At 38.7% G+C, this 11763-nt stretch overlaps 1 protein-coding gene across 6 annotated transcripts in view; it reads right to left on the reverse strand.

The window, feature by feature from the left end:
- The window catches only part of LOC307184502 (uncharacterized protein), a 300163-nt gene extending 293258 nt beyond the window's left edge, over window positions 1-6905 (reverse strand). For all 6 annotated transcript variants that reach the window (XM_079918033.1, XM_079918032.1, XM_079918034.1 and 3 more), the window contains exon 1: window positions 5717-6905. In XM_079918033.1, the coding sequence (XP_079774159.1) occupies window positions 6077-6772 (696 nt within the window). In that variant the 5' untranslated portion in view covers window positions 6773-6905 and the 3' untranslated portion in view covers window positions 5717-6076. The remainder of the gene's footprint in view (window positions 1-5716) is intronic.
- Between the last annotated feature and the right edge of the window lie 4858 nt (window positions 6906-11763).

An 11763-nucleotide genomic window follows, 5' to 3' on the forward strand; every position in this document is an offset into this window, starting at 1 on the left:
AAATGCAATTATAATAAAACCATGTTTGTTTGCACTAGAGTTAGATGTTTAAACAAGTCAATACATTTTTGGAAACACAGGAAGGAAAGATGCTTTGTTTACTTTTATTTCCACATAATTTTAGTACTGACAAAGAGTGACAGAGCGATAGCCTCAGAAACCACTAAAACCATTTCATTCACAAAATGGGTGCTTTACAAGTAAGTCCTCTGCAGACTGCTCCTCTGTCAGGGGTGCGGCTCAGGGTTCAGCTGATGGCCACTGGAGTTTGCAAGCACCTGCTCATTCTCTCTCCTCCTGTCAGTACAGAACCCACTAAAGATAAAGGCTTTCATATAATAATGTTATCTGCTCACCAAAACCATGTTATATCTGGCAAGGACCAGGAAACTGGGTAGTTTTGATGAATGGGATTAAAATAGAGTCAATGTATGAAAACATTTTCACTGAATAATAGAGGCTGTATTCTACAAGAGAGAGTAGCAAATGTAAGCTCATGAACTGACTGATGTTTGAACTGAACTAAAGTAACTCGCAAGTTAAAACATATTTGCGTTTACAAAATGAGTTCCGATTTTAAAAAATTCTGAACCTGAAAAAACCTTAACTTTCTAGTATATGATTTTTCATATGAAAAACAATCAGACTGACAATATTAAGCATCTGCTTGGCTCATGAAAAGTAGTTAGTTGTTAGGGTTGGCAACAGTAGAAATAGTATTTCTGCCTCTTGGGGCTTCAAACGTTTTAAAACAAGAGACATAGCAAAAAGTAAGAGTAACATAAGAAAAGCATTTATAAATTACACCTGAGTGGTCTACCCAGTCAGGTGTAAAGATGGTGAGCTAAAAAGTCTCATGGAATAGAAAACAGGTGAATTCTGAGGGACTGGTTGTGACAGGGATGTAGGAAATAGTAGGCATCATTCATTGTGAAAGTATTGTTCAAAGAAGAATGCAGTCAGAATTCCAGGGGTGAGTTCAGACACACTGAAGAGACTAGCCTAGTGGCTTTCAATCCTTTTTAAGACATCTACTGGGATATATTTTATTACATTTCACCTTGCTTTAATTTCAAATTTACAGATAAGTTGCTTCATGCTCTTCTCACACTCACCAGTTGTGACAGTTTTCCTTTTTTACTTTAAAATTCTCTCTTTCTCCCCGTCTCTGAATGTATGGGGCTCTCTCCTGACATATCTCCACGATTCTTATAGCACTTCTTTAATGTCTGGCACTACAGGATGGCCCAAGCATGCATCTCACTTTTTCTGGCTCAGCCCTATTATTGGCTACACTCCTTGTTCCCTTTAAATGGACAACAGTTCTTAGAAAACAAAACTGGGCACCAGGTATATTCATACCTTCTATGCCTGACGAGTGAACAGAAGTTGAAAATACTCATATCTCTGTATCTATCTACTGAACTGAAGAGCTCTTATTGGTGTCTCTAATTTTATCCAACACATCAGTACACCTTCTAGATATTTTTTTCTTTTTAATATTTTTAACTCCCTTCCAAAAAGGGAGAAATTTGGTCCTCATTACATTTGCTCAAACTTAGCAAACAGAAGATATTTCAAAATTGGTAACTTATACCATTAAACAACAAATAAAAAGGAAACCTACTAACTAGAGTTCAGTATCTGTTTACCTTTCTAATTAAATAAAATTTAATTAGAGTGAAATAAGCAAAGCTTAAATGTATAATTTAATGAGTTTTGACAAATGCATATACTGCAAAGACGGAACATTTCCATCGCCTCAGAAAGTTAACATGTGGCTGTTTTTCATCAATACCTTCACCCTCCACAGGGGTAAACAATGTTATAATTGTTTTTTTCATCATGGATTGGTTTTGCCTGTTTTCGAATATATTACAAATGGAATCATACAGCATATAATTTTTTGAATTGGGTTCATTTGCCAACATTTTTTGTGAGAAGCATCTATTTTTATATGTATTAGTAGTTTGTTTATTTTTATTGATGAGTAGCATTTTGTTATATGACTTTACCACAAAATATTCATGCATTTTCCTGTGAACAGACAGCAGGGCCACTTCTCGTTTTTGACTCTTGTATAAAGCATCTCTGGACATTCTTGTAGCAGACTATTTGTAGACATGGAATTTCATTGATCTTGGGTAAATATCTAGGGTAGAACTTCAGAGACAGATATATACCTTCATAATAAGCAACCAAACTTTCTTTTTTTAAAAGAGGGTGCATTATTTACATTACCATCAGCATGTAAGCGAACTAGTTGTTCTGAATCCTGACCAACATTTGGTGTTAAAAGGCTTTTTAAATTTTAGCCATTCTTGTGAATATCTATAAATTTGACTTCAATTAAAGTTTTCCTTATGAATAACGTTGAACTTTTTTCTCATGTTTATTGCACACTTGTACATCTTTCTTTGTGAAGTATCCAAGTTTTTTACCCATTGTTTTAGATTGTCTTTTTATTGTTGAGTCTTAAGAGTACTTTATATATTTTTTATACAGGGCTTTTGTCAACTATAAATTTTGCTTCTGTATTTTATTAAGTTTATCCTATTTGGATAAAGTGATTTTAATGAAGTCAAATTTATCATGTTTTCTCTTTCTTATTATTCCTTTCTATGTTCTAAGAAAGCTTTGTCTACCTCAGGGTGCATAAAGAATGCACTACTGTTTTTTCTAAACTTTTAGGGTTTTAACTCTTGCATTTTAGTTTTTCTCTATCTCAAATGAATGTTTCTATATGCTATTAGGTGGGATTACGGTTTATTTATTCCCTATGTGTATCCAGTTGTTGCAGGATCATTTGCTTAAAAGAATTTACCGCCCCACTGAAATGCTTTGGCACCTTTGTCAAAAATTAAAATAATTTTGTATGGAAACACAAAAGACTGCGAATAGCAAAAGCAATCCTTAGAAAGAAAAACGGAGCTGGAAGAATCAGGCTCCTTGACTTCAGACTATACTACAAAGCTACAGTAATCAAGACAGTATGGTACTGGCAAAAAAACAGAAATATAGATCAATGGAACAGGATAGAAAGCCCAGAGATAAACCCATGCACATATGGTCAGATTATCTTTGATAAAGGAGGCAAGAATATATAATGGAGAAAAGACACCCTCTTCAATAAGTGGTGCTGGGAAAACTGGACAGCTACATATAAAAGAATGAAACGAGAACACTCCCTAACACCATACACAAAAATAGAGCCAATATGGATTAAAAACCTAAATGTAAGGCCAGACAGTATAAAACTCTTAGAGGAAAACATAGGCAGAACACTCTATGACACAAATCATGGCAAGATCCTTTTTGACCCACCTCCTAGAGAAATGGAAATAAAAACAAAAATAAACAAATGGGACCTAATGAAACTTAAAAGCTTTTGCACAGCAAAGGAAACCATAAACAAGATGGAAAGACAACCCTCAGAATGGGAGAAAATATTTGTAAATGAAGCAACTGACAAAGGATTAATCTCCAAAATATACAAGCAGCTCATGCAGCTCAATATCATAAAACAAACAACACAAATATGGGCAGAAGACATAAATAGACACTTCTCCAAAAAAGGTATACAGATTGCCAACAAACACATGAAAGGATGCTCAACATCACTAATAATTAAAGAAATGCAAATCAAAATTACAATGAGGTATCACCTCACACCAGTCAGAATGGCCATCATCAAAAAAATCTACAAACAATAAATGCTGGAGAGGATGTGGAGAAAAGGGAAACTTTTGCACTGTTGGTGGGAATGTAAATTGATACAGCCACTATGGAGAACAGTATGGAGGTTCCTTAAAAAACTACAAATAGAACTACCATATGACCCAGCAATCCCACTACTGGGCATATACCCTGAGAAGACCATAATTCAAAAAGAGTCATGTACCAAAATGTTCACTGCAGCTCTATTTACAATAGCCAGGACATGGAAGCAACCTAAGTGTCCACCGACAGATGAATGGATAAAGAAGATGTGGCACATATATAGAATGGAATATTACTTGGCCATAAAAAGAGACAAAATTGAGTTATTTTTAGTGAGGTGGATGGACCTAGAGTCTGTTATACAGAGTGAAGTAAGTCAGATAGAGAAAAACAAATACTGTATGCTAACACAGATATATAGAATCTTAAAAAAAAAAAAAGAAAAAAAAAGGTTCTGATGAACCTGGGGCAGGACAGGAATAAAGATGCAGACGTAGAAAATGGACTTGAGGACACAGGTACGGGGAAAGGTAAGCTGGGACGAAGTGAGAGAGTAGCATTGACATATATACACTACCAAATGTAAAATAGATAGCTAGCGGGAAGCAGCTGCATCGCACAGGGAGATCAGCTCAGTGCTTTGTGACCACCTAGAGGGGTCAGATAGGGAGGGTGGGAGGGAGATGCAAGAAGGAGGAGATATTGGGATATATGTATACGTATAGCTGATTCACTTTGTTATACAGCAGAAACTAACAAAACATTGTAAAGGAATTATACTCCAATAAAGATGTTAAAAAAATAATAAAATGGAAAAAAAATTAATTAAATTAATTTGTAAGTGTTTGTCTATTCCTGGATTCTTTATTCTCTATTGATTTATTCTGTTCTCATCCAATAACACACTATCTTCATTACGTAGTTATGTTATAATTTAAGTTTCTCAACTTTTGTACATCTGAATGTGTCTTCCTTATGCTTTCATTTTCTAAGAATGCGTCCTGGCCTTTCTCTTGGTTTCCCTGCCCACCCCTCTTTTAATTAGACTGTTCTACACATCATTATTCCTCTATGCACAATACGTCCTTTTTCTGTAGTGATCTCAATATTTTTCCCTTAGCCTCTAATTTGCTGTACTTTAGGTGGTTTTCTTTTTACTTATCCTTCTGGCAGTTCACTGATATTCTTTGATCTATAAATTTATTCTTTTCACCAAATTCTAAGAATTATTGGTGTTACTTTTTCCATTGTGTTTCTGACCCTTTCTTTCAGTCCTCTCATTCTACATTTGAGAGATACATATGTTAGACTGATATTATCACAAAGGTCATGGATGTAGGTTATTTTTCTCCCTCCCTCTCCCTTTTTCACTTTTTACTTCTGTGTTTGATTTTCAGATTAGGTCATTTCTTTTGACCTTTTTTCAAGAACAAGGATTATTTATTCTTGCAGCTCCTAACTGGACTGTCATAATCTAGTGAATCATTTTGAGCTTTTCACTTCTACTATTTTCATTTTTAAAACAGGTTTTATAGTAAATGTTTTTGGTTGCTCTAAAAATAAGAAGCACTTCAACGAGGAAAGAAAAAAATGTCCTTCCACGAGGGTCTGTGCTGTATTCTAGGTGTCTTCAGGGCCCCAGGCTCAGGCTGGAACCCAGGTCTCTCCACCCGAGTGCGAGGAGGGGTCTAAATTTTGTCCACAGGCCTCAGGACGGTCTTGCCTAGGCTGGGGGCCGAGGCTACAGAGCTTGCAACTGCCCACTGCTAACCCCTGCCTTTCAAGGGATCAGTGGATTGTTGCTGAAAAAGCATGTAGTCCATAATCCAGTCAGACTTCTAGGTGGAAACTTCTAGGCGGCACTTACTATTTTAACACCTCAAGTAGGAAGCAGAGGACTAAGGACAATGATAAACCCAAGGAGAGGACCCTTGAAGATGACGAAAAGGAGAGAAGGCTCAACGATAGGACGGAAGTACTGGGAGCATCTACTCACCTTGTTTGTCATCGCTGTCCTCATGAGCTGGCTGATCTCGCCCAGCACTAGCAGGGGTACCATTTCCTGGACCAACTTTGTCCACGAGATGCCGGCCAGGAGCCAAGTACAGAAGGTCCACGTGGTGCCCCACAGTGACGTGGTGTAAGTCTATCTGCACACCGGAGCCGTGGTGTTTGGGTGGCCTCGGCTGGCCTTGATGCACGGAATGCAGGTTTCAAATACTGATATATTTGAGAGACACTTCCAGCAGCTGAAGATGAGCTGAATATCAAAGGCAACGTCAGGATCCCAGTTTCCTATAGGCTTAGGGGCTTCTTTGGAAATGCCCTCTCTGCCTTGGGGATGACAGCAGGGGGCTCAGCCACCCTGTGGTATATTTTGCGTCTGGCTAGAAAGACTGGAAGTGAAGGAGGAATCAGTGCTTTCAATCGGATTAAAATGGCTCCTCGCGCGATTGCGGACGCCACAAACGGGAAAAGCAGTCAGCCCTTGTTGCCGGGCCGGCCGTGGTGGGAAAGCACTGCGAGCCAAGGCGATGGTGCCGGCGGCACTGGTGCTGTTCTTGTGATGAGCCGCCCGGAGTCGGTGGAAAGAGGCCTCCGCCCAGGGCCCCGCACCGTTCACACCGACGAAATTCTCGCGGTGGGCAAGAAGCACTCCACCAGCACGTCCTGCTTCTCCAGCACCAAGGACGAGCAAATGCCCAAATACCTTCTGGTGGAAATGCATGAACTGGGCACTCCCGACCACGTCGTCGTCCAGACGTCCACCGAACTCACACGTTGCACAACGCTCTGCTGGGGCCCAGCTCCAGCGTGCGGAGCGGTGGGCCACACCCGCGTCTTTGAGGAGTCTGCGTGGAAGCCGTGCTGCGTGGGAAGCCGTGCGCATGTCCAGTTCGCCGCGGCCGCCGCCGAGAGCGTCATTGCCACGACTGCGCCAAGAGCAAGCTCCTCTCCAAGGAAGAGTAGAAGGGGGTTGCGTTTCTGAGTCAGGCAGTGCTTTTGTCTGCAGGCTGCTGGAGCACATGGAGGCGGAGAGGAAGATCTCCATCACACCAGGGACAAACGCTCCACTAGGCTTTTCTCAGACTGTCCCCAGGAGACCAGCGCCTCTTCACTATGAGCCGCTTTTAGAGCCAATGTGCATGGCCCTGGGCGGCCGTCCCCCTCGGGAGACCACCTCTTTTAACAAGGTCACTTCTGGCGCAGGAGACCCGCAGCTACTACTATAGAGCTTGCAGGGGGTAGGGTGGGAGAACCAGCCATGGGGGTCCAGACTTGCTGGGGCTTACTTGCCCCCCAGTGGGTCATTATTACCACCAAAAGCCTCCAGGACTCACTTCCCTCCAGAGAACAGAGGTGATAAATGTGAGAGGCACTTGGGCCTTTCTTCTCCTAGTCAGGGTCTAAGGGTGTCTTTCTGCAATCCATCATCCTAATGTGTCCTGGGTCCCAGGAATTGGGAGGGAAATAGGGGTAGGTTCTTAGTACTTAGGAGTTGATCTTGTCATTGGCCTTAGTGTAAAGACATAATTTTATGGTCATGAATTTAGATATAAATGTAATGTGTTAAAATAAGACAAGACACCCATATGCAAGTAGCCATAAACAATTGGAAATACACACTTTGCATTCATTCATGAGCAGAGAAAGTATGAAAACTGAGAAATAAAACGTGAAGAACTCAGACGTTTAATGAGTAAGAGAAGAAAGCAGAACTGGCTTCCAGGAAGTCAAGGAAAATGTGGGCTTGGAAACGACTATTAGTCTTGTGATTTGTGAATCCCTGATAGTTTTGATAGTTCAAAGTAAGGAATTTGGAAGATGGGGGAGTTAAGGAAAATAAAGAGCATGGAAATGTAGTGATTGTGAGATATTAATCCTTAGATATTAGTCATTTAAAAGGAGGGCTGTAGTTTAAACATAAAATGACAGCATCAGGGTTTAGTCGTTATCTCTGTGTTAGTTGATTATTTACCTGTTTGATGAAATTAAAAGTTACAAAGGAGAATCAGAAATGAAGCATACAGGGCTCAGTTTGGGCTATAACTGAAAACTTAAGTAGAGAAATTAGTTTTTGGAAGTAGTGCAAATGCTTTTTGGCCTGAGGCTAGAGGGTAGGAAAAAGGAGCTACGAAAGTCGAGAATGAGGACAGACATCACTTTAGATAACTTTGATTTCTCAATAAATTAATATCAGTGAATATGAAACTAAGAAAAGTGGAAAAGTTTTGGAACACTTATTGTGGAAGTACAGCCAAAGATGACGGAAGTATTTTCAAAATCTTTTAGGGCCTAATAGATCTTAGTATCATTCACATAGTAAGAGCTCAAAATGTTGATACATGATATTCATGAGATAAGCATTCTGTTTAAATAAGAACAAAACTAGACCAGCTAATGAATTATCCATAATAAAGAAAGCTGTCCTAGAGGAGAACAGATTTCCATCCTTCTTCCTCCTAATTCTACACTGATGATTTTTAAAACATGCTTACACATAAGTTTATCATCACTTATTATCCAAAGTGATTTTTTTTTTTTTTTTTTTTTTTTTGTGGTATGCGGGCCTCTCACTGTCGTGGCCTCTCCCGTTGCAGAGCACAGGCTCCGGACGCGCAGGCTCAGCGGCCATGGCTCACGGGCCCAGCCGCTCCGCGGCATGCGGGATCCTCCCGGACCGGGGCACGAACCCGTGTACCCTGAATCGGCAGGCGGACTCTCAACCACTGCGCCACCAGGGAAGCCCCAAAGTGATTTTTAAAATCATTTCACTTGAGCATAGTTCCTGCAGAATATATTTTCCTTAATTCCCCTACAACTTTCTTTTTCTTTTCTTATTAGCTTTTTATTAAGATCCAAATATATATAGCATATGAGGTAAACAAAGTTTAAAGAAATCACCATTCCAATAAAGCATTCTTTTAAAGTCTAACATTCATAAATACAGAATACTGATATATTATGCATTCTAGTAATGATGGACAATATATATAAGTAAAAAACTCTGTACCAACAATCTAGGTTTGTATAATTAAGATATTGTATAAATTCAATTCTGCAGAATTTCTTCAAATAAAGGTATTATAAGCATTCAGTTGTGACAGAGGCATCATCCTTTGTATCAGACCACACAAAGATATCCCAGAATGATATCAACTTAAGTGTACATAAAATTTTTGTAGTCCTTTGAATGTGTAAAGCTGAATCTATGCAAAGTGTTCCTCTTCTGCTTCAGAGGATATGACTCTTACACAGATGTAGAGAACAAACGTATGGACACCAAGGGGGGAAAGTGGTGGGTGTGGGGGTGGTAATGGGATGAATTGGGAGATTGGGATTGACATGTATACACTAATATGTATATAATGGATAAATAATAAGAACCTGCTGTATAAAAAATAAAATTAAAAGAGGATGTGACTATTTTTTGTGTGGAAATAGGACACGTGGATGACCACGGCACAGCCATGAAGAGTTGTAATTTACCCTTCATTTCCTGAGAACAAAGTCCCAGGGATTAAATTTTGAAGGATAAAATTAGTGGAAATCTTTAGAAGAAACAAACAAAAAAACCCCAGCTCAGCTAATGTTATAGTTAACATTGTTCACATTAGTCATTGGGATTGTTAACTGAGAACTTCAAATTAGTTCAATTGAACAACTAGACTTAGATTACACGTTTATCCTGATATTATAAAGCAAAAAATATGAAAATTATATTTCCCTAGTTTTTAATATTTCATTACCTTTCCTATAGGAGTTCCTCAATTTTTTTGCCAAATTCTCTATCCCCCCCAAAATAATATTCTGCTATAACATATATTAGAGTTTTTCTTTTTCCTGAATTTCCTTTTATATTTCTTTTTTTTCTAAATTTTTTTAAAAAATTATTTATTTTAGTTATTTAGTTTTGGCTGTGTTGGGTCTTTGTTGCTGTATGCGGGCTTTCTCTAGTTGCCGCGAGCGGGGTCTACTCTTCGTTGCGGTGTGCGGGCTTCTCATTGTTGTGGCTTCTCTTGTTGCAGAGCATGGGCTCTAGGCGCGCGGCTTCAGTAGTTGTGACACGTGGGCTTCAGTAGTTGTGCCTCACAGGCCCTAGAGCACAGGCTCTGTAGTTGTGGCACATGGGCTTAGTTGCTTTGTGGCATGTGGGATTTTCCCGGACAAGGGCTCGAACCCGTGTCCCCAGCAATGGCAGGTGGATTCTTAACCACTGCACCACCAGGGAAGCCCTCCTTTTCTATTTCTTTTCCTGTTTTTTCTTTTTCTTTCCTCCTACCTTCATTTTGTCTTTTCTTTCTTCCTTAGAGGACCATATTTTCCCCTTTAAATATATTTTCTTTATATTTTTTCCTCACCTCCAAACATTGTCTCTATTACCCATTTTAGCATATTGACTTTGTTACTGTAACTTCATATTAAATGCTTATCTCAAATGTTAGGTGCTCTGGGGCAATTTATATTTAACAGTGAGGCACTGAGAATCAGCTTAGAACTTCCTTCACTACACACCAGCCCCATTGCCACATCACTGATTGATTGGGTCAGGACCAAAAATAAAGAGACTTTTTGGTTGTATTTGCTTTCCAGAAAATAATAACTTCACCATTTGTTTCTATTATAATATAAGTTTGGTTGCTATCTTTCTAGATGTTGAACTAGAGAATGAGTGCTGGGCATCAAACTACTTAGATCAAATCATCTTAGCTTCTTGCTTTTTCATGGAGTTAGGAATGTGGGCCCTACCTAATTCTTTCCAATGGATAAGCAACAAAGACAACAAAAAGGAGAACTTACTTATTTTCTTTGGTTATTGGTCAAAAATAAATGGTTTGCAGGCTTTCTCTGCCTTATAAACCTTTAGGTGGTAGCAAGTCATTTAGTTCAGTATAAACTGGCACATGGAATAAAACTGCATTTCCATTTTGGCACATGGAATAAAATTGCATTTTATTCCATGTGCCAAAATGGAAATGCAAAATCAGGGCTAGAAAGTTAGAAATAACATGAATGAGTAAATATGTAAATAAAGGGAGATGAGATATCTCAGTATAACCCAAAGAGGTCTTTTTTTTTCCTCTTTTTAAGTTTGTACTTTGGGTGGTAGAATTAAGCTGCCTCACTCATTTCTTTTGATATGAATTCACTTATATTAAACTGAAGGACTTTGAGACTCACAAATGGATTTTTCCAAAAAGACTCCTCCGATTTACATCATGCACTCAGAGTTCAGTTCAGGATCAATGCTTTCATTAGTGGAGAGGCTCTATCACTTTCTGGAAGTAATAGTTCCTGGAATGGTAAAACATTTCACATTTGATATTGGTGGTAAACTAGAATTTATGGCTTATCCTGGTTGGCACTGACAGCCCCATATTCCCTCTCCAGCCTGACTGTTGCCCTGACCAGAAAGAATATGTTTTCACTGTTTAGCCAAGTTACCTCTGAGATGGTTGCCGGAGTTTAGGAAGCACTTATCTAGCTTTCTTCAGTTTCACACACAAAGAATGAGCGGGTAACATTTACTATGAATAAATCAATAAGACTGATGTACTAGAAATGCTGTTTGAAAAGGGCAGCAGCTTTCTAAAAGCTTTGGAAGCTAACTTTTAACTTTAGAGAGAGAGGTGAAAGTTGAAATTCAGATAGTGGGATTATAACCATTATCCTTTTTTATGTGTATAAGAGGAACTATAACTCACTGGGAGTTACAGCAACAGTAAGAAATTTTCCAAGAGATGAAGAAGCATGATAATCACTCATTCGTGCTTCAAGACATTTTGTTCATTCTGTTTTTAAAAAAGCTGTTTATTTTGTGCAGTGTCCATGTATTGGTCTGGAATTAGAATAAACCTTAATATATGACAATGACTGTAATAGAGCTATGAGAGCAGAAACCATTCTTTATAATTTTGAAATGTGATTCTGTACAGAATCGACTTTCTTTAATAAAATCAGAGAATAAATAGTAGACATTTCTACCCCATAACATATTATTTCCTGATTAAATAATAATCACAAGGTACGTTTTGGTAAGGA

Source organism: Stenella coeruleoalba (assembly GCF_951394435.1).
Source record: "Stenella coeruleoalba genome assembly, chromosome: 3".
Classification (NCBI taxonomy): domain Eukaryota; kingdom Metazoa; phylum Chordata; class Mammalia; order Artiodactyla; family Delphinidae; genus Stenella; species Stenella coeruleoalba.